Here is a 22,469-nt window from a genome sequence, read left to right as displayed (position 1 = left end):
TTAGGACACTGTCAAAGAACTGGAAGAAGCAAATCGTCAGCTAGATGACAAAGTAAAAAATCTGCACACAATGCTTGAAACGGAGAGAAAAAAGAATGAGAAGAAACAGAACAAGGTAAGAGCAATCACACTCATGTCTTATATTGTCCTTCAATTAATGTGCCCTAAAAGCTGGTCACAACCTGATGGGTAAACAGATAAAGGTAGAGCAAACAAGATGAACCACCTCAAAAAGAGAACTGCAATGAAATTTCAGGTTCATCCCAAGCTCAAGGGGAAGAATCTGTTGATTGGGTGTTTTTTTTTGGCGTTTGTTTGTTTGTTTTTTGTAAGATCTTGATGTACTTGTGGCGGTAAGTGCTTTCATGCACAAATGGATGTACTCAAGTCGTGGGCTAGTCTAATACTTCCTAGTTGGAGCCAGGAAGTTCCTTAACAATAGGAGCTGAAGGTTTCGGGTTGGTAAGAGAAGTTTTCTTGTACTTAGAGGAAGCATCTAGTTCTACAGTAAGCGTGAAGATCTCTAAGCTGCCCCTCATTCTTATTGTCCAGAGGTATTTGTTTTCTTTTTTTGTTGTTGTTGTTGTTCTTTTTAAAGCCTGATTTTCTGTAGTAATGGTAAGGTCCAATAAGGTCTTTGGTCTTGTTTTGATCAAAGGTTGTTGCTGATGACAGCAACACATGTTACTTTCATTCTAGACTGTGCAGGTGTACAGGGAACTTCCCCAGCCACAAACAGGCAGAGTCACAGGGGAAGGTTGATTCTAATATGCTGTATGTGTCTGTTCCTTACCTTGCTGATAAGGCAGCGCTATGTTGCTGCTAGTCTAATGGCTGCTTTAAATGGGAATTTGTTGGTGTTTTGACTTTCCTTTTATGCTTCCAAATTACATAGGTAAAATAATCACTGAGGCTGAGGCATGTACTGGGCTAATATAAAGTCACTGCTCATCTTTTCCTTATATAGATCTCTGAAACCCAGAAGTCCCTGGAGAAACTTCAAGAGGCTGTCAGTGTGCATTCTGTAGAGCTTTCAGAGGTAAAGCATTATCTACACCCTCTCAACAGTCACAAGTTCTTGTACCAGGAAAAATCATATCTAGGATGTAGTAGAAAATGCTAGATTGGCAGTTTCCAGGTTGTTTGTGATATATACCCTTTTCTTTTCCATTTTTACCAGGTAGTATGTAGCTCTTGCTCCATTAGAGTTTGACTTTGTCTTTTTGTTCCTTTTTGTTTTGTATGTAGGTGCAGATAGCCCTTAATGAAGCTAAACTAAGTGAAGAAAAGGTGAAATCTGAGCTTAATCATGTGCAGGAAGAGAATGCTAGGCTGAAAAAGAGCAAGGAGCAAGTAAGTTATGCCCAGGCCAGGCAACTTTGGTTCTCTTTTGAACAAAATATTGAGGCTTTATTTCTAGTTTTCTTGAGTATAACTTCAGCCTGTCTCTGTTTTCTTAATGTGTCTGAATTCCATATTTCATTTTATCAGGATAAAATTTAAACCCCTTGTGCCTGCCTGCACAAGGTTTTTGTGCAGGTGAGCCACATGCCTTCAGTATGAAGGCTTTGCCAGTTCCAGTGATTCAGTTTTTGTCAGCAACTACACAGGAAGTCTGTGCTGATGTAATAGTCGGTGCATGATCGGGAGATTGCTACTTGGGATCAGAACTGAAGGAAGTCGTGGTAAAGAATTGCCAAATAGCAGTTCTGAAGCTGAGCTAAATGAGGAGGACCTTTAGCCCTGAAGCGTCATGACAGTTCTTTTACAAATAATTGTCAATATCTGTTTTCTTTCTCTGTGTATGAAGTAGATGGCGTTTTAAGGAATCTGGTTTGATTACCTCTGGACTGCAATGAATTCCTCATATTTTGAAGTGTGTGAGCAGTTTGGTTCTGATGTTGGGATATTAGCTGAGAAAATGTCAAATTCATAAAATCGCCTAATAATATAAACTGCAGAAACCTTCCCAGCGTCCAATTCTACCAATGGACTAGTTATGAGTGTGATAATGGTGAAGTTTACCCTTTATCTGTGACCTGTGGGGATCAGTTATCACCAGAGCTTGCAGTTAAATAGACTTTAATTACATATACCCTGTACTAAAAATAGAACAAGTTAATCATCTTGCCTTGGTGTTTCATACAGCTGCTAAAAGAAGCTGAAGGTTGGAGTGAGAGGCATACTGAGCTCAGTGAGCAGATCAAACTGTATCAGAAATCTCAGAAGGACATAGAAGAAGCACTTGCCTACAAAGAAAATGAAATTGAAGTAGGTTCTTTATAACAAGCTTGCTTTAAATATTACACGTCATAAAATACTTTGAAATACTTTACAAAATGCAGAGCAATTCTCCTTCAGTGAGCCTTTGATTTCATTACTAGGTTTTAACTAACTGCATTATGCAGCTGAAGCAGCTCAACATGGATTCGGCATCTGAGGCCAAGAAGGATGGCGAAGGGAATGAATGGAGCAGAGATGATCTGGCCAATGGAGAGTTGCCAGGTACAGTAATTCTACCTGCTGACCGATATGCCCAGTGGCTAAAGCATGTGTGGTGATGTGTTTCTGTCACATCATATGGGGAACAAGGGGAGTCCATGCATGTAGCTGCCTGTGGGTTAAGAGACTGCCAGCTTTAATCCTCAAACACAAAATATCTCCTGACTGAAGGGAGAAACAATTAAAAAGGCCAATAATTGCTTTTAGATTATCTTTTTAGGTATGTCGTAGGTGTAATGACACAGTTTTAAAGATTGTGTATAAAGGTTAGTAATTAAGAACATTCTGAAAGCTGAGAATCTCAGCTTTGTTGTTATGCTACATTTATTTTCAATATGAATTTTTAATGAGTATTGTGCTTACCTCTGGTTAGGTAACTAATTTAGATAATCACATCTTTTAAATATGGAAGACCAAAATAGATGTTTTCAAAAGTAGTCAGGCTCTTTGTCATTCCTGATGTTGCACATGTATTTGCTACATCTCTGTTTTAAAGTCCTCTTTTTTTTTTTTCCTTTTAGTTTTTTTAACCATACAGTATATGTGGGCTGGAAGTTCCCACGTTTTGATTTCCAGGTACTATATCCAGTAACAGATACTGCATTCACTTTAGTATTAGTGCGGTGGCTAGAAGAAGTGACAAGAAGGAATCTTCGGAATGCCTTTTGGAATAAATGTAATAGTTCTGTCGTACTGGTCATGGAATTGCTGTTGTGCCTTGTTCCCCACCTTCCTCTCTTTTTTTTTTGTTGTTGTTGTGTTTTTTTTTGACCACGTAAGGAGACCTATCCCAGATAAAAGTGTAGGGAGTGTTATTTTTGACAGCTGTAGAGTCCAGGGAACAGGGGTTAAGAAACAGGGAAAACAAATGTATTTTTCTTTTCTAGATAATGAGAGTGAGAAGATGAAGACTCAGATTAAGCAGATGATGGATGTCTCCAGGGTATGCTGCACAAGGTATCTAATAAATGCAGCCACATTACTGCTGTGCCTAAGATCATAAACTTTCTGCTCCTCTTTTCAGGTGAAAACTATGTTATCCATAGTTGAAGAAGACAGAAACCTTCTACAATCCAAACTGAGTGATGAAGTAACAGCAAGACATGAGCTGGAAGGTAAGCTTAGCAAAAGAATTGCTTAGGATGAAATGCTGTTTGTGGTTTGAAAAGAAACAGAGCATTTAAGTGGCATAACGGTTCTCATTGCAACTTCCTTCAGCTTCCTCACCTACCTTTGCTTCTCCAACAGAGCAAATAAAAAAATTAGAACATGACTCCTGTTCGCTCCAGTCAGCCAAGGCTCGGCTGGAAAATGAGTGCAAAACACTACAGCAGAAAGTGGAGATTCTTGGTGAACTTTACCAGCAGAAGGAGATGGCACTCCAGAAGTAAGCCTTTCATTACTCTTCCACGACATTGCATATTATTATTTCATAGGCACTATCCAAATGCAATTTGCTCAGAAGGATCAGATAACTTGAAGTTGTATTTAGAATGAAAGGTGATGACTACTGTTTCAGTATGGTTGAAGCTAGTACCTCTTTTTTACCTTTTCCACCATTCCAGAGATTCTAAAAAGACTGTCACTTTGCACACACAGTTATTGCTGCTTTCTATTAAAAAAAAACCTAAACAAACAACAAGCAACTTTTGGAGAGGGGAGATGGGTGACTTGGTCTGCAAATTCTGTGGCTGCTCTGTCACATTGTCCAGAAATGTCAAGGAGAATATAGTGGCCATTAAGGTTTGTTTCTGTTACTCTGACCTCAGTTTAGTGAGTCGAATTCTCGTAACATAGAAACTTAGTACTTTAGCCTTATGAGCTTTTTGCATTCTCAGGGCTAAATTAAGGCTGAGTTTGTGGTGGCAGCTGAGATGAATGAATTGCTAGCAGTGAAGAACTAGTTGTGTATCCGTGTTCATTCCTCACTTATTTACTTACTGAAATGTCTGTAATACCATCTCAAATTTTGTGGGGAAAATTTGAGCTAGGATTCAGGGACATTTCCAGCTAAATTCTGTAGGAAAGCTGAAATTGTGGTAGTGAAGCAATTGAAAGTTTTAAGGATCAAGTGTGTAGGCTGGGGGAAGCACAGGGTTGGAACAAGCTAAGGAATTGAGGCTATACAGCACCTCAGTATTGAAACTGCCTGACCTCATCACTTCAGGATGCAGGTGTAGTAAACACATAATGGAGAAGTGAAGGATAGCCCACCTTTCAAGGAAAACTTCCTCTTGACCTCTCTGAAGGATTTCTGTGCCTTCCAAAACTTTTAGGAAGTTACACTGCCTGTTACTACTTCCTGCAATTTTTTTCTGGAAAACTGTTTCCAAATGTAGCCAAGGAAATGGATTACGTTGAACTGACTATTAGCAATAGTCAACTTACTACTAGTTTAATGGTTACAGTTTTGTGGGATAGCCCTTGTAAGTTAGGCACACATAATGGACCTCTTAAATACTTCCAGAAAAATGTCAAAAATGAAAAAATTAGTGAACTATGAGGTTATAAAAAGACTATGGAAATTGGTCACGTAATAAATTGGTATGGAGACTACTTAGAAAAGAGCTGCTTTCCACACAGTTGATGACTATTGAATGTGTCACCTGGGCCCTAAATTACCCCTTTTTCACTACACATTCATTTCTTCATTTCCCTTGGTTAGATGTCAGTTCTCCATATTTCCTTGTTTGTACCTTTGTAAGTCTGGATTACCATCTGTAGAATTGGTAAGTAAACTACAGGGTCTGAAGAGATGAACTCTGTGCAGTTGTTAGATTCTGACAAATCTTTAGATGCTGACAGAACTTCCCAGTCAACTCTGCGTCCTTAATTTTCAGGTTTTATACACAAAGGGTTTGTCCGTTGGTTTCAAAAGACAGTACTTCTGTCTGTCTTGGAAAAAAAAAAACAACTTTCTTTATTCTCTCTCTGTATTCTCATGCATTGTTATAGATTCTGGTATTGCTGTTGTTAGCAGGGGAATACCTTGATTTTGAGTTGTAGTAGATGTAGGATGGTGGAATATATGGTGCTTTTTTTTTTTCCCCCCATGCAGAAAACTAACCCAGGAAGAGTATGAGCGTCAGGAGAAGGAGCAGAAATTGTCTGCTGCAGATGAAAAAGCTGTGCTGGCCATCGAGGAAGTGAAAGTTTACAAGTAACTTCAGTTTCTGAAGACTGTTGTTTTCCTTTATTTCAGCTATTGAAGAAAATTCATTTAATCCTCTCTCCTTCTCCTCCTTTTCCTTTTGTACAGGCAAAGAATCCAAGAGATGGAAGAAGAATTGCAAAAAACAGAGAGATCTTACAAAAACCAGGTAAACTTCTTGCTGCTTATTGTGTCATCTTTCCCTGCCTTATTCTAATGCTCGGTAGTGAGTTAGTGGATATACTAGTAGTTGGACAAAATAAACTAAAATGCTGCTTTTCTTCTCAGATTGCTGCTCATGAGAAAAAGGCACACGACAATTGGGTAAGAATGTTCTTCCTGTTCTGGTACAAACAGTTTGTGTTTAACTTCAGGTTGGTGCAGTTAATGCAGTTGGCAAAATTTTCCCTAATAGCTTATTGCCCGCTCTGCTGAGAGAGCTCTGGCTGAAGAAAAAAGAGAAGCGGCCAACCTGAGACAAAAGTAAGTACAGTACAGACCGTTTTTATTGCTCTTTGAACATGCTGCATGTTGCTTGGGAGAGAAGGAGCTCAAACAATGCAAGGTGCTCAGTTAGCCTGCTTGCCCAGAACGTGCGGTGCATATCCGAGTTGCTAATTTTAAACTACTACGAAAGTGTTTTGACGGTTAAAATAAGATTTCTTGGTGAAAGGTGTAACATTTTACAATGCAGTTTGCCTTGTTACACTATAACAAATATAACTCACATGTATTACTTGAATAATAAAAAAAACTTTCTTTTTAAAAATTAGATTAATAGAAGTAAACCAAAAAATTGTCATGCTTCAAAGACCATTAATTGTAAAGCCAACTCCAGGCAGACCCGATCGCCAAGTCCCACCGCGACGAGGTAAATGTTGCTGTTTCTCCTAAAACTTTGGTCTTCGAGTCAGTATATCCTAAAAAAATAAGACTATGATAAATTGTAGAAAAGTAAATCAAGTGGTTTTTTTCTTTGGCCTAGGGCCCTTAAGCAGAGATGGCTCTTTTGGCCCATCACCTGTGAGTGGAGGAAATCCATCACCCACACAGATGATAGAGGTTCCTGCTCGGCCTCTTTCTGCTCCTCGAAGGGAAGGCTCAAGAGGTGAATTTGGTAAGCAGTGAAGCTTCCCTTCTGTGGTAACTCTCTCTTATGCTACAAACCAAAGAACGCTAAGGTTCTAGGGATAGTGTTAAGTATTGATACCTGCTTTATTAATATACAGATGAGTGGTGGTTTTTTGGTTTTGTTTTTAATAGAAATAGCTCAGGCACATGTTGATTAGGATCTCTGGGGTTCTTGTTTCCCTTAAGGTACAGTGGTAGATGGCCCCCCTGTTCCAAGAAGGCCACCAGAGTTACCTGGAAGGATGTCTGTTCCTGGTAAGTTATGTGGCCTGCAACCAATTGCAACTTATTCAGTTATTCTTTCACTTCAGAAATGTAATTTAAAAACCATATTCCTTACCCCAAGCATAGTAAGAATGCGTTCATGGTGCTCTTTACAGATCTTGGGCCTGCTGTAGCGTCCCTGATGAGTAGTGGGCCAAGAACCTCCTCCCCTTCCACAGCAATGGATGGAGTGGTAAGCTGAAAAAACCCCAACCTCCAAGAAGCATTTCTAATACGTGATTCACTGTACTTCCTGCTGCTGCTTTAACTATATCATGTTCTGTCTTGTCTATATCCTGTCACTATCCTTATTTGCTGTCCAAAAAAAAAAAAAGCAACCCTCTCCCAAAGAGTCTGAAGCCCCCTGTGTAACTGCTGATTCACCTTCACCTATTGAACCAGCTACAGTGAGTATTCAGAGGCTGAATATGGTGTTAGTCTGCTTTGATGGAGAGGAATAACAGGCTTGGTGTTCTGAACTGCTAAATAACAAAGTACTCTGCGAAACTAACCAAGGGCTTCTACCTCTGTCTCAAAAGGTTTCTCTAGTGATGAACAGTTGCTGTCTGGTTTTTATGGAATTGAGATCTTTCTTATTAAGGACTGCAGGCAAACACTTCGGAGTGACTACAACGATAATCCTAAGAAGCTGCCTTACCTGTGGTATTTAAGCACAATTCCACATGTAATTCAAGGTGTCAGGCCGTATGCCAAAGGGCTGTCACCTGAGGACGCTTCAAAAGGGATTGAACTTTTCTTTAGTACAGCTTTAGCTAAAGAAAGCTTGTCATTTCAGAAGATACACTTGGCACTCACTCCTAGGTAGTGCAAGCAGTGTTCTGGGTGAAGGGACAATGATGGTGCAGTAACTTTCCCTATTTTCTACTTGGTTAACGTGTTTGGGGTGTGCTGGGTTTTGTTTGGTTTTTTTTTCCTTCCCTCTCTTCCACCTCTTGGTCTTTGGGCGAGTGGTTGTGGTGTTCGACAGTGTCAATGCTTCCCTGATGCCGCAAGTAATGCACTGAAGTATAACCTAATCTTGCACAGGCTAATGCTAGTCCCAAAGGCCCACCTTCTTTCCCTGGGACACCGATCATGACCTCCCCAGTGATGGGACCTCCGCCTCCACCGCCTGTTCGCTATGGACCGCCACCAGCTCCTCTGCGTGGGCACTTTGGGCCTCGACCTCTTCCTGTGCCCCTAGGTACAGTTGTGTTGCCATGTGCTGAAACTTAACTTTTCCCACTGTGCTTCTCGGAAGCCTGCTACAGAGCTCAGATGTGCCATCGTGTTAGCACACAGCTTCCCCACGCTTCGTGGGGTCCAGCTGTCCTGCTCAGTGAGCTTGGACAGGTGGGTTTCTTCAGGTGTCCTTAATGCTAAGGTATGAAGGAGGTATTTTTCCTTCTTTAGTCTAAAATGGAAACCAGCAGCCAAAAGTCACTAGAACATAATTCATGGCTTGTGAAGTCTGCACGTGATAGTGACCCACCCCAGAGCTGCTCCAAAAAATGAGGAACAAGTCAGGAGCTTCTCTGTTAAGGTTAAATCAAGATTTCAATTAACTCCATGTTTCCTTTCCTTCTAGTTCGTGGTGCTCCCTTGCCACCTCCGGCTGCAAGAGATTTCTTACCTGGCCCACCCTTAGGAATGAGAGATCTGCCTCCTGGCCCACTGCCACCTCCTCCAGATCCAAGAGGCTATGGACGTGGGCCCCCTCCTTTTCGACCCCTAGGTCCTCCTGTCCCAAGAGATTATCCCCCAGGCCCACGGCTACCCCCACCTGGTTCAAGAGACTATACGCCTTCTCCTAACAGAGACTTGCCTCCGTCAGGACCTAGAGACTACCCCGCGGGCCCTCCACCACCACCACCAGGCTCAAAGGACTACACACAGCCTCCAGCACAGAAACCCTAACTGCAGCGTCTGGTGAGCAGCTCAACGGAGTGGACTCCAGCGCACTTCCTGCGGTCAGGATTTCAGGAAACGGCTCTCTCTTTGAAGCCGTTTCTCTCATTTCAGTATGTTTCAGCTTTTGCGGGATTAATTTTTATCCAATTGCTACAGACATATTATGTGCATTTATGATCACCGTAAACTCATCCATCCTCTTGGGCTGCAAGAACCTTTTTGTGATGGACTCGAACCTACTCTAAACGTGCAATAGAAAGGAAATACCTGTGTGGCTAGTTTTAATTAAATGTAGCCTCTGTAACCAGTTGGTGAATGAACTCATTTCGTGAAAAATGTAAATCAAATCATTTCCTGTGGAAATAATTTTTAAGTAAAACGCTATCCTACCTGCCTTCTCCATCACATCATTAAGCTGCAGTTATTGTAGGCCAGAGGTTTACATGAGGACTGGGAGGTGTGTGGTGGTTTGGTTGGTTTTTTTTTGTTTTGTTTTGTTTTTTTTTAAAAAGATGTCTGGTCAGAGATCAGAAGCACAAATGACACTCTATTCAAAGGAAAGTTATAATAAAAAGCAAAATTCCTTTTGCTAAACCCTGAAGGCTTTGTTTCAGTGCCATTTTTTGTTCAGAAAGGACACTGGTTCAGTAATTTAACTGGAGAATGCTACAGCTGTGACCAAGTTCAGGAATTGGATGGAGGCTGAATAACTGCTGCTGCCGCAGGATTAATGCGTTCCCCTTGTGCTGAACGAGTCTGGCATGTTATGGACTTGCTTCACGTAATGAGGATGATGGGGGATACAGCCCACCTCAGCAGAAGGGCAGTACAGAGCTGGAAGCCTTTATGAAGCTGTGTAGTTGCTTTGGAAACACAGGTGAATGCTCCAGCATTCTAGAAACTAAGAAATTTCATAATCGCTTTCTGCTTTCAGGACTGGCTTGCAGCATTAAGCAAGGTTTGAGAGCTGTTTTCATCGGTATTTAAGACCAGTTCAGCTTCCTTAGCAGTAGGGCTGTATTTTTATGGCCTTTTTCACTTACTTACATTACATTGAGGAAAAAAAAAAAAAGTAGCTTTCCATAAAACAGAGTGGGTGCCTGTAAAGCATATTAACCTGTCTTGCTTTAACTCAGTTTGCATCACAGAACATGGGATAGCTCTAAGAACACAACCTACACTTGTAGATGTTCAAGGAATTCCCTGAACGTAAGCGTTCGTTAGTGCAAAGATGAGTATGTAGTATTTGGCATAGAAGACCACTTACTTATCTAGACAGTAACATTTTTCAAAAGTGCTCTGCACAAAAGTAAGCCTTAGGGAGGAAAAAAAACCTGAAAACAACTAGGAATAATAAAAAACCCTCCTGGAAGGGCCATTACAGCTTTACTGCCAGAGTACAAGCAGCCATTAAACTTGCCATCTAGGTGTTACATTCTTACAGTACAAGTATTAAGCTTTAGATTTAAGATGAAAGACAAGACAGAACATCACTAAAGCATAAAACAGTACAACAGTTGGTGGTGTGGGGAGCAGTATCCTTTCGGTGAAAGACAGTTCACAGAAAAAAACACGAAGGATAAAAGCAACTTTAAAAATGGTGTTTCGCACTCTACAGCCAGTAATTCACAATTAGTTAAATACAAAGCTCTACTTGTGTATTTAACAAAAATACTTCAAAGTTGACATGTCATATAACGAGTTAATACAGACATCTACAAGCTGGGGAAGAATCAAGGTCAGCAGCTGAAGCAATGGGCTTGTAATTCAGGTGAAAGCATTGCATTTGCATAGTGGCTAATTACATGCACATTGATGAATATTCATGTTTGAAAGTTGGGTTCTCCACGTTCAGAACCTTCCCTTCCCCAGCACCGAGCTGTGTGGTGGTCAGCACCTCCTCCCTTACCCACCCCTGCTAGCCTTAACCACTTAAAGCTGGATGGAATCACCCTCTGGGAGCTCCAGGAGGAGGGTGCTGTGAGTCACAGGGGACACTTAACTGATGGCAGGGCTTTCGCCAGGCCGTGAGCAATGCCAGCAGGCACAGGGGGGTGGCAGAGCTGGGACAGAGCCCCAGAAGTGTCCCTTGCTGAGCCAGGCAGGCTGCACACCTCGCAGGGACGCTCAGTGCTACAGATCCATTAGAAAGGGACCTGAGCCAGCCAGGGCCCACCAGCAGGCAACACAGCTACTGACCATGCTCACGTTCATTTGCTTTGCTCCATCCTTTCGCAGCTTTCAAAGGATGATTTTTATTTTTTTAAGAATGTATGTGTCCTGCTGCATTCAGAGGTATTTCCATAACTTGTAGGGATATCTTTTCAGGGCTTGATAGTCAATGTGTCAGATGTAAAACCATGGGGTGTTGTAAAGACCCGTAAACAGGAAAACTCAATTGCACTTTTTTTTTCCCTCCCCTCCCAGCAGCAGTGGAATTGGAGGAAGTGTTGCTGATGTTTGTTGTAACATCTAAATAATGTCAGCCCTAGTTATACCAGAACAGAGGGAAGGCAAGGCTATTAGGACATTCAAAAATAGCTTTTTCTCCTTATGAATATGGTAAAGCCAAAAATGCAGGACACTTGCCTGTAGCCAGACACATGTCATGAGGAAAAGTAACATCCCTTCCATGAAAGCATGATGTAACATCTTGGGGTTACATGTCAGAAAAGAGGAATTGGTGATACATCTGCATCCGGCCTGTTTAAGATAAACCTACTGTCTGACACTATTTTGGGAGCTGGGTCTTTTGTTAGCATAGCAGAGTATTCAGGCACTAGTAAGATATGTCAGAAGTATGTCAAACCTTAAAGTACTGTATTAAATATCCACGCAAATATATGAAAGATTTGACTGGGTTCTACTTCTGTCCCTTTATTAGGTCAAAAGGTGAATGTAAGTGTGTCATAATAAGCCAATGTCCTGCAGCTTATTACACACCAAATTAAAAATACAGGAAATAAATGATAATCCTATCTACTTACATAAAAAGGTATTTTTTAGAGTAAATTTCCAGACTTGCACAAAATATGCAGAAAACTGCATACAATCAATTTCCATAAGAACAGCAGTTTCATGTAAAAGGTGGGTCAACCTGCCAGCCAGATCGACTTTACCAAAAGCTCTGGAAAATTGATGCTTGAGCACGGAGGGGCCTGTCCTGCTGTCCCTGAAATGGTGAAACACCCACCACCCCAAGGATGAAGCCCTGGAGAAAGCCTCTTTCCTTTCCCCCCCCTCTTTGCAAACGGCTCTGTGACAAGATACAGAAAAACTAGCTCTATTAGGGAGTAACAGTGATTTAAAGGATTAATTAATAGATATATCATATCCCAAACTCCATATGAGTGGATCAGGCAAGGCTGTTAAAATCATAGCTCAGTGTTCTCATCTGCAGTTGTCCTCCTCCTGACCCGACCAAAGCAGAACAGCTGACTAAGGAGCTCTTCTGTGGCCACCCCACTTCACCCAGCACCCTCCTCTCTCTCACTTTAAATCACATGCAGGACCTCAAGCTCCTTGCCCCCACCCCACCTCATCTTTCTCCCAGTCTTCTGCCACCCAGCCCGCTATAGAGGACTCCGAAATGCAGATGAGAGGAACTACAATAGCACAGCAAGTGTAAACAGTTAGTAGGCCTGCCACATCTTTATTGCTACAGGTTTGGCAAAGGGGCGGTCTCCATCCTTGGGTGGAGTTTGAGGCAAAAGGATAATAACGGTTAAGATAAAAAGTGATGAACAGCAAAATTAGGAAAAGCAGTCAACGTATTTCAGGGCTCTCAGGAAAACCTGTATCTGGAAGGAACAGAAATAGCCTTGCACTTGAATGGTGGGCGTGCCTCTGACCCTGACGTAGTGCTGTGCAGTGTGTGGTGGTCCCGTCTGACCTACTGGCATGAATACGGTCGTTTTCCTGCCCCTCGAAGGCTAAGGCTACTACGCACAGCTACCGTGACTCGTGGTTCAGTTCACAGAATTCTCACGACTAGGGTCATTCCTTGTGCAATGTTTGATGGAGGTGAAGGTAAAGTGGTTTCTTGGTCAACAGTTGCAACTTCTTCCTTTTGAAGTCAGTGGGTTTTTTGTACCTGTAACCACAAGACAGTAAGTTAATCCAAGTGCTAATGGCTGTGTAGGAAGATGAAAGCATACTAGAAAGCTTGTCCTGTACAGATCTTATTACCGTAGGCTTTTAAATACATCTGACAAGACTTACTGGAAGCAACAATAATGAGCAGATTTACAGGAAGAGTCACAGAATGGTTTGGGTTAGAAGGGACCTTAAAGATCATCTAGTTCTAAGCCCCCTGCCATGGGCAGGGACACCTTTCCACTTGACCAGGTTGCTCAAAGCCTCATCCAACCTGGCCTTAAACACTACCAGGGAAGGGGCAGCCACAGCTTCTCTGGGCAACCTCTTCCAGTGTCTCACCACCCTCACAGTCAAGAATTTCTTCCTAGTATCTAATCTAAATCTACCCTCTTTCAGTTTAAAACCATTCCCCCTCGTCCTGTCACTACTTGCCCTTGTAAAAAGCCCCTCTCCTGCTTTCCTGTAGGCCCCCTTCAGGTACTGGAAGGCTGCTCGAAGGTCTCCCCAGAGCCTTCTCTTCTCCAGGCTGGAAACTCAAAGCAGTATTTTCTCTGGATTATTAGGAAAATTCCCAATATAATATTCTGGATTGTAGGAGATGCAGTATCAGTTACTCAGTACTTCAGAAGTACTCCAGCTAGCACAGACTAAGCACTCCTCCTAGAGATGCCCAGAATTGTAAGGTTCACCCTCTTCCTGAAAAAAAGACCCCTCAAAAACCTCACTCAGACCTTCAGGCACACAGTAAGGGTAGGATGCATGTCATAACCACTACAGCACAACTGGCTAATCTATTTCTTTGTCTTAGAGCAGGAAAGAAACCCAACCACCCAACAATGCTTTGAAATGTTCATAAAATTCAATTCCAAATCAGTACCCCATGTCTCAAATCAGGTTTCCTTTACAAAAGTTCTGTACCAGAAGACTCTGTGAGTTGATTTTTTTTTTTTTTTAAATATAGCTGATCTGACACTCAAGCTAAGGTCAAAATTAAAATCTCTCATACAGAATTTGTTAAATTAATATAAAATGTAGTTACAAACACCAGCATTTTATTTGGAAATAGTCTAGTTTTTGAGAAGGGTCTCTAGTCATTTTATTTGCCTTAAAGCATTTTATTTTCCTTTATTAAAAATAGAATATTCCTTATGGAAGTCAATCTAACGAGTCCAAGAAACCTTCCTTGATGCAACAAGCCACACATTGTAACTGAAGTCTAATTTATTTCCTCTGTCATATTGGCATCTATAATTGCAAGTCACTTACAGTTCTATAACAATTGCCCCAGGTTTAATTTCATCCATCTCCATGAAAGCAAAGCACTTGGTGCTAGTAAACCTTTTCTTAGGCTTGTAGTGTTTGAATTCAAAGAAAATAGCTGCACCTAGAGTGGAAAATGGTTTAACAGAAAAGTTAGTGATTATGGCCAATAGTTACCTGAAAACTTATTTGCTGTTAAGATGCTCTACATACATGGAGGGAATTACTTCCAGCACTTCCGTTATATTTACTCAAAAGCTATACCATGTTCTTACAATGCTCATCACACTCACAAGAGCTTGTACTCTTCACTCGATTATTCATATCCAGGTAACACTTTGTCCAACGATGAAGAAGGTGACAATGCAGCTCAATACCTGTGTAGCAGAGCAGGCTGCTGCACTGTTACCTCTTTTCATTCCTCCCTTGTCTGCAGGTCATCACAACGACCCATTGGAAAGAGACAGGATGCAAAGGTCTATTTTTATGCTTGTCTGGAGCCTGAGCCCTGCAGCAGCAACTCGGGCACGGCCTGTTTATTACATCAGAGGCAGCCTAGTGTCTACACTTTCAAAGCTCCCGGGCCCCGCTTCAGGTCTCTGATACTGCGTACCTTTTGTTAGTTTTTCAACGTGTTTCTGAATCTCAATGTCCACGTTAAAATGGACGTATGTGTCCTCCTTCCTCAAAGCCACAGGAGTATCCTGCACAGGAGTCAGATCTATCCCATTCAAATCTGCAGGAAAGAAACAGCATGAGAATGGCAGAAGCCTCTCAGAGTTTAAGGTCCTGCTTTAAGAGATTTACGAATCACTCCTAATACTTCCACAAAAAGTTAATGCACACCTGGATTTTTCCCCTCAACTTAAAAAAAGGGGCAGTCATGCCCCTTCACAGTCAATGAATTTTCTTTTGATGGCAACATGAAAGCAGGTAAAGTTCTGACAACATTCAAGATGAAAATTTGGAATCATCCCTCTTTTTATTTTTAAGAGCACATTTCTATCTGCTGCCAGAAAAGGATTCCATTCCCTTTGCAAGCTGGACTCGAGCAGGGCTTCAGCCCTTCAGCTGAACCAGCAGAATGGGATACGCACTGATGGCTGCCCTCCACGCAGGGCCTGCGGGGCACAGCTGGCGTGGCTTATACAAGCTGTATATGCCCTGCTTTGCTGCCCAGACTCAACATGCACTATTCTTCTTAGTTCTTCCTCAGGCAGAGGCATGGTGGGGCTGTGGGTTGGACTCCAGCTATCAGTGCCAGCCACTGGTTGTGTTGCTCAGGCACAAGCCACCACAGATGACATTGTTTCTCACTAAGCCTCCGCTGTTTACGTAAGTACATTTGTCCTCTTACTCTTTCTCCTCTCATTAGTGTTCCCTTTCCCTCAGCTGGAGCAAAGTTTTAATGACATGGCCAAGATTACAAATACCTAGTGCATGCATGGTGCCTGGGGTACAGGCTGAGGCAGGGGCCCTAGGGCACCACTGATGCACTTCATCCAGGGAGTGGGCTGGGACCACCAATGTTGCATCAGGAACAAACCTCTCCCCAAACCCACAGAAGCAGCCTGGTATAGAACCAAGGAAAACAGCTACTAAGTGTCTTCAGACTGCTAATAGGGACAAAAATGACTTTTCAGTGTTACTCTTCCTCACCAAAAACCTTGAGAAATAAAAGTATAAAAAGTCGCCATTACCAGACTAGGTGATAGCCCGCCCCCACACACACACTTTTTGATCCTGTTTTCTACATTGTTACTTAGCAGCCACCATTTCTAGGAGCTTGCAAATAGAGAGCTACACGTTAACAGAATGACTTGTTGGGAAAGTAAGCCTGGCAATACACAGTCTCCCTTAGCTCCAGAAAGGAAACAAGAGCTAGCTCTGAAGGCAAGCAACAGTTTTAACAATATGTAATAAGAAAGACAAACACTTCAGTGGCAAGGAACAACGAATGTTTGCTTTCCAAGTTCTGATAAGTTCCAGGATCCAATGTTAGAACCCTGTTAGGGCTGGTATTTTCCTGTTGGCCAAGAGAAACTCAGCATGAAAGAATTAAATTTGATTAAACCCACATCCATCCAGCTAGCCCCACCACTGAAGTCACCCGTCCCTCAGCTTTCTGGCATACTGGGGGCAAAGAAAGATCCACAAGTGACTCGAGAAATGAAGCCCAAAGAATAGTTACATAATCTAAAAATAATGCTGCAAACCTAAGGCAACACCATAAACAAAGAAATACCGCACGTTTCCAAGACTGGAAACACAAAAAGGCAGTTATATCAGCTGGGGAAGTCAAGAGTCATGCTCCAGCTTCCACCCCAGCCAGATGAACTCCTCAAAGGTCCAGAGAGAAATGGAAGGTTTCACCGTTGAAAAAAATCACCACAGGAAGCAGGATTCAATAAAGCTTTCTATCTTTGTATTTTGGCAGGTAGCATTTGAGAACATCACTGGGATTCAAGTGACACTCAATACTGTGACCCTTACTTCTGCCAAAGAACTTATCTGGTGGAAGAAGCACCTGATCACACACCTAGCAAGTGTTTTATTCCTACGTTTGGTATCCAATAGCACATCTAAAGAGGACACACATAAGGTTACTATCACAACTGAAAATAACCAGAGGCTGTTGGCTCAGCTACATGTTTTTATACGATTAAAAAAATAGGTCATATACCTCAAAAGACTGTAAAGATAAGCAGAAGTCAAGCAGGGCAGGTTAAGGGTAAGCAATTCTTGACTACAGGGGCTTCCTGATAAGAAATACAAAATGGGGAAGAGGCAGATGCTCCGACTAGAAAGAGTCTGAATACCAAAAATCTCAGGCTCAAGCAAAAGCCATCAACCATGTTGTCATCTGAAACAGTAAGAAATCCTAATGTTGCCTATCCTGGACTGACAGAGAGAGGGGTTCTTCCAGATTCACGGAGGCTCTCGGGGGGAGGGGGAGCTGTTAGCCCACCAAGCTTTGGCCAAAATATTTCACTGCCAAGGCTAAAACTTATTTTATATTTCATTTCATTTGCAAGCTTTGCTTCCCAGCTTTGTACCCATTCCTCTAGACCTTAAGCTTTGGTAAGATGATCTTTGTTTTACTAAAAGAATCAGTTTAATGATAGGGCAAGAATGGAGCCAGTGGGCTGTGGTTCACCAGCTCCAGAAAGCCCAGAGACCAATATGCATTGGGGAGTACCAGTAGCCCAAACAGATCTGTACGTAAGAATCAGCTGAAGACGCTGGAATAGAGAAGTACAGTCTGCCAAGTCACTGACAGACAGCTCCCAGCATGGGGAAGGCACCCCGAAGTACACAGATAAGCGTGTCTCCTGCAGTGATTCACTGCTCAGTATCTCTCAAATACAGAATTTTTCCACCTTGATTAAGGCAGAAGCCTTAAGACCACAACAGAAAATGCAAGACCCAACACACATTTTTCCCAGCAGGTTGAAAAATCAATACAGCTTTGAGAAAATGCACTCTCTCCAAACTAGAAACGAGGAGCCAGGAAGAGAAATCATTACCCTTTACACTGACTGTGATGTAAGGATCAATGCACTGCCCAGCATCTTTCAGACCAATTTTCTCTATGTTGATGGTGAGTAATGTCATCCCGGGTTCAGATGGCAATCTGGGTAATAAAGTACCTGGAAAGAGTAAAGCACATCATTAACCCTTTGTGTCATCTTACAGCAGAGGCCTTGCTTATCCCATCATCTCTCATGGAAGATGCTGTTCTCCTTCTGGGGTTCAAAGCCCAAGGAGTCATATCCCAATAGTACACAGCACTACGGGAAAGTGTGTGTGCACAGACACTCAACATCATTTGACAGATTTCAAAGCCCACACCAAAAAACCCCAGGACTGCCTCAAGTCAAATGAATTCATAAAAAACTAATGCCATATGAACAGAGAGGAGCTTTGTTTAAAATGTTCTTTCTTGCTCTCATGCAGAATAACTCATTCACGGAACTCACATTATATCTTTTTTAAGGATTAAATTTGGGAGGCTGGATTCAATCTGCAGTTGCAGGAAGTTCAGACAATCAGGAGTCCCACCCCATTGAACATGACTTGGCTTCACGTTGAACATTTAGACTGGGAGAGTAAGAAGGAAAATGGCATTGTTGCAAATCCCACTGGATGTAAGGGAACCAGAAGAGAGATTCTTAATTATCTAAGTTCTACTGGCCTCTACTTAAAGGAAAAAAGAAAAAAAAAAAAGTGTTTGCATCCCCCAAGTTCCCTTCTGCTTTAAGGAAGGAGTTCCCAGCTCTGCATCAAGAGCATTAAGCATTAAAACTTCATGGTCAGTGTAAATGAATCCTCACAGTGCTGAGGAAGACAGTGCAGCTGGCAAAAAATCCAAACTGTTCAAACTCACTAAAAGCCATGAGATTCTGTCATCAGCAACAGATTAGGCCTCTTCATGCTGATTTTAGCAAAAAACAGCAGGCTTCAAGCCTCTCTCCAGTATTAGACAAAAAATGCTTAGACTCATGAGCAAGTTTCATGTAAAGTTTTGTTTTTTTAATTAAAAACTAAAATGTTATCCCAAGGCTTGAGATCTAAACAAAGTAATAGTTTCCTTTGGCAAGTCCAATACGGGTTTTCCTTGATACTTTTTTTCCTCTTGATCTGCTTGAGGAGCTGGAGAACCAAGGAGGTTTTGTGCTATTAGAGACACTGGCTTTGCAGGAGGGGACCATTTATTCTGCTCTTAGAACTAGAGCCACAGCTTCAGCAAGATTTCATGGGCATTCCCACACCCAGTCTCTCTTTCAGGGTCATCAGCAAGAGTTGAATTCACATCTATAATGATGTACATTTCTGTATTTCCTGTCTTGGCTGCTAGCAGACCCATGACCTCCAAGGTACCGCATCTGCGGACACTTCACAACATACCCCTTAGTCCCTTTGAGTCATGGATCGGAAAACTGAAGGTTACAGTTGTTCTTGACTCTTGGGCAGCGTGCTGCTTTTAGGAGACAACTGAAAGATGGCAGAGCAAAGTGTTGTGCCAAAGAGAAGATGGGCTTGCTTCTACCTACATTTAGACTGAAATAAGAACTCTGTCTTTGAACATCTGTTCAAGAGAGATAGCAAGATTAACTAGAGCGTGCATGCTGCTTTGCAGAAATGGGTGCAGAATCTGACCCACCATTCTGAAGTAATGGGACAGGCTTCTGACCATAGCATGAGAAACGCTAAAAGCAAACTTCTTAGAAAGTACCCATGCTGCCCAAGAGCCAAGAACAACTGTAACCATAAGTTTTCCTATCCATGACTCAAAGGGACTAAGTGATGAGATACTTGACAGAAAAATCACCTGAAAGGGGCATCAGACTGGCATTTATTATAAAAATAGTGGCTTAAGAAAAATTATTCTCTTCTTGAAAAATGCTTTCCAGAGTGTGCGAAATTGCAGAGTTGCAATGAACAGAAAAGTCAAGCTCACTTCCAGCAGGTAAAAGACAGCGGGACAGATGGTCTTCAAGGAACATGGTTTCCTTTCTGCCTCAGCAGGAGGAACAGCCAAGCCAGCAATGGACTAAAGCAGCTGACTGCAACCTGTCTCGTGTGAGCCACAACCACCCAAGCAGGTCTTTTGCTGAAGCCTCTGTAGCCATTTCACATAGGAGCCACTAGCTGGCAGTAACCTCTTTATGGAATAACTCTACTAGGGCTGGGCATCGCACTGCCAGTCCACCACCATGGCTTGGGCCCATTAGCCTTCAGCAGGCTCACACTGAGTCTTTTCATGACAAAACTGCCAGCCATTTCAGACACAACCACAGGGCACCATTGCCAGAGGAGAAAGGGAGCATCTATAAATGAAATAAGTGTCCTCCTACAAGTGCATTTCAGATACACAAAGGTGAGCCAACCCAACAGCTCACTGCCACCAAGACACAGGTGTTCAGTCTCTCCATTCCCAAGCCCTGATTCAGAGAAAGGGGAAAAAGTGACAAGTCTCCTGCTGAGTTCACAAGTGGAAATGGTTCACAAAAGAATCCATTGCCAGCACAGCACTGGAATAAAGAAGTATATAACTAGAAGAAAGGCAGGAAACCTTTGCTGTTAAGAGGCAGCAAGTCATTGGTCAGTTTAGCTCCATACAGCACAGAACTCTAACTACATAAGTACTCTTTGTGTAAGATTTCCCATAAAATGTGTATTCCACTAAAGACAATCTAGCTACACCTACCTTTGGCTACACTGCAAGTGTAGCAAGTCAGAACGTCTTTATTAGCACAATAGGACTTCTAGAGAGCTATGTAAGGTGCGTCACCAAATACGACCTTCCCTTTTTCTGGTACTGAAGGCAAGTGAAGATCAACACATAGATGCCTAGGACTATGATTGTTACCAAAGATTGTATTTTGAGGGTTGAAACTAAGAGCTGAATGAAGAACATCACAGCTACATGAGTATGATCAAAGAAATAACTGTATATACTAAAAGGTTATCATACCTTCATTGGCTCCTGGGTTAGATGAATGGTGCAATGTGATAACGATGAAGCCATGCATGTAGAAGACAAGACCATGATCAGTTAGACAATATAGTTATGCACTATGGATCAAAGGCATATAGAAGCAAAGGGTGCAACACAGTTCTACCAATTCAATACGGAATGGGCTCACCCCAGAAGACTGCAAGCTTCTTTTGTTTAAGCCTCATCACCCAGAGAAAGAGCAATAGACCAACGTCCCATCAGGTAAGAAACACCACACTAATTTACGTTCAATGGCGAAACAAGATCTGTGTTCAAGTAGTACAAAACCACCTTAGGGGTTTAGATTATTGTAGCTATAGGGAAGTTTACCTTAATGCAAAAAAATTCAGAAAAGTCAGATATGCAGTTTAGTAAGTAGATGACAATATAAAATATCAGTAAGTTCAGGAGCTGCTCTCACCTCCTCTTAAAAGCATGGTCTTACTGAGGAATAATTCTGGGAAGAGGAGAGGGGTCTGGGGCATATTTTTTACAAATTGGCTACCCTACTTCTTTGAAAATGATTTAACTATAAACTCAACCTGTCAATCATCAACTTAGATTCTTTCTTAAGCACATACACGATTTCTATGCCCACTATATGCATTCAGCTCTAATGGGCTGCACAGAGGCAACTGATGGCACTATGGTAATGGTTACAGCCTTATTGATTCACCACCATACCAAGAGCTACTCAAGGTCTCTCTGCTGTACTTAGGACAGACAGAATGCATCTTCATAAATGGATTTACCATGGTGAATAACAAGAATCAAGACAGTAAATGTCAGCAATAAAATATCACACAATATATTATAGCCTATTTGTGAGCTTAGCATAAACAACTGTAGACTGTGCATATCTACATCAGTATAGCCTGCAGGGATTGTATTCAGTAGCGTGCATTGGCTCGGATCTAAGGACAGAGATGTGTTTTCTCCAGGCATAAGTAATGCAACACTGCAGCTCTTTCAACCATAATTCCAGTACTAGTTTCCCTACTTGTTATTGCCTTTCTGAAAAGAAGTTTGCCAACCTGCTCTCAAATTAGAAATTTGTTTCTTCTGCAGAGAAACTACACCAGGAACCAAAAGTACCTCTGTTGGAACATCCTACTCCTTTACCCCGTAAATTGTCAAAAGCTGAAGTTGCAGGAAGACCTTTAGAATCTGTAGGTATATCCAGTTCTACAAGTGCTTTCACACCGACAAGAACTTAAGCTATGAAAATCAAAGCTACACCCTCTTTATCCTCTCAGAGCTTGGCTTTAGTCTAAGCCTTGTCTCACCAGATGATGCAACACAAAAATAACCAGCGACAACTTACCACATCTCTAGCAGGATGTGATGCTCCTTGCAGGAGAAACATTGCTACAACTTACATTTGAATGAGTTTGAAACACTTCGCATAGTACAGTTAAGAAAGTGCATGGAATGAAAATACTGAGTTTGAACAAGGAATAAATGCTAATTTTTTGGAGGTAGATGGTACCACCCTCACAGGTTATCCATACAACTGTTTTGCAATAAGATATTGTTTGCTGAGGAAAAAAAAAAATCCACAGGCCACCTTTGTGGTTCTTCAATACAGCGTTAAAGTTTACATTAGCCTGTTGCTCCTCACCCAAACTTTTCAGATCACAGGTGGAGAAA

At 41.9% G+C, this 22,469-nt stretch overlaps 2 protein-coding genes across 6 annotated transcripts in view; one reads left to right on the top strand and one right to left on the bottom strand.

The window, feature by feature from the left end:
• The window catches only part of MIA3 (MIA SH3 domain ER export factor 3), a 28,164-nt gene extending 18,604 nt beyond the window's left edge, over positions 1-9,560 (top strand). For 2 of the 3 annotated variants that reach the window (XM_068397108.1, XM_068397126.1), the window contains 19 exons: positions 5-115; positions 968-1,039; positions 1,249-1,353; positions 2,149-2,271; positions 2,385-2,505; positions 3,390-3,445; positions 3,527-3,617; positions 3,751-3,889; positions 5,561-5,662; positions 5,762-5,822; positions 5,942-5,977; positions 6,069-6,136; positions 6,427-6,524; positions 6,639-6,770; positions 6,971-7,039; positions 7,165-7,241; positions 7,384-7,455; positions 8,096-8,252; positions 8,637-9,560. In XM_068397108.1, the coding sequence (XP_068253209.1) occupies positions 5-115; positions 968-1,039; positions 1,249-1,353; positions 2,149-2,271; positions 2,385-2,505; positions 3,390-3,445; positions 3,527-3,617; positions 3,751-3,889; positions 5,561-5,662; positions 5,762-5,822; positions 5,942-5,977; positions 6,069-6,136; positions 6,427-6,524; positions 6,639-6,770; positions 6,971-7,039; positions 7,165-7,241; positions 7,384-7,455; positions 8,096-8,252; positions 8,637-8,965 (2,019 nt within the window). In that variant the 3' untranslated portion in view covers positions 8,966-9,560. The remainder of the gene's footprint in view (positions 1-4; positions 116-967; positions 1,040-1,248; positions 1,354-2,148; positions 2,272-2,384; positions 2,506-3,389; positions 3,446-3,526; positions 3,618-3,750; positions 3,890-5,560; positions 5,663-5,761; positions 5,823-5,941; positions 5,978-6,068; positions 6,137-6,426; positions 6,525-6,638; positions 6,771-6,970; positions 7,040-7,164; positions 7,242-7,383; positions 7,456-8,095; positions 8,253-8,636) is intronic. The other variant, XM_068397117.1, reaches the window with a different exon arrangement.
• Positions 9,561-12,584: 3,024 nt separating this feature from the next.
• AIDA (axin interactor, dorsalization associated) overlaps positions 12,585-22,469 on the bottom strand; it is a 29,339-nt gene continuing 19,454 nt past the window's right edge. Inside the window, exons 7-11 of one of the 3 annotated variants that reach the window (XM_068404423.1) lie at positions 20,796-20,807; positions 17,845-17,967; positions 14,931-15,053; positions 14,324-14,441; positions 12,585-13,052 (exon numbers count right to left, since the gene is read on the bottom strand). In XM_068404423.1, coding sequence (XP_068260524.1) covers positions 12,956-13,052; positions 14,324-14,441; positions 14,931-15,053; positions 17,845-17,967; positions 20,796-20,807 — 473 coding nt within the window. In that variant the 3' untranslated portion in view covers positions 12,585-12,955. The remainder of the gene's footprint in view (positions 13,053-14,323; positions 14,442-14,930; positions 15,054-17,844; positions 17,968-20,795; positions 20,808-22,469) is intronic. The other 2 variants (XM_068404431.1, XM_068404440.1) reach the window with 2 other exon arrangements.

The sequence above is a fragment of the Nyctibius grandis genome, chromosome 1 (genome assembly GCF_013368605.1).
Source record: "Nyctibius grandis isolate bNycGra1 chromosome 1, bNycGra1.pri, whole genome shotgun sequence".
Taxonomy (NCBI): domain Eukaryota; kingdom Metazoa; phylum Chordata; class Aves; order Nyctibiiformes; family Nyctibiidae; genus Nyctibius; species Nyctibius grandis.
Note: the sequence above shows the minus strand (reverse complement) of the source record. Positions and strands in the feature narration are given on the sequence as shown.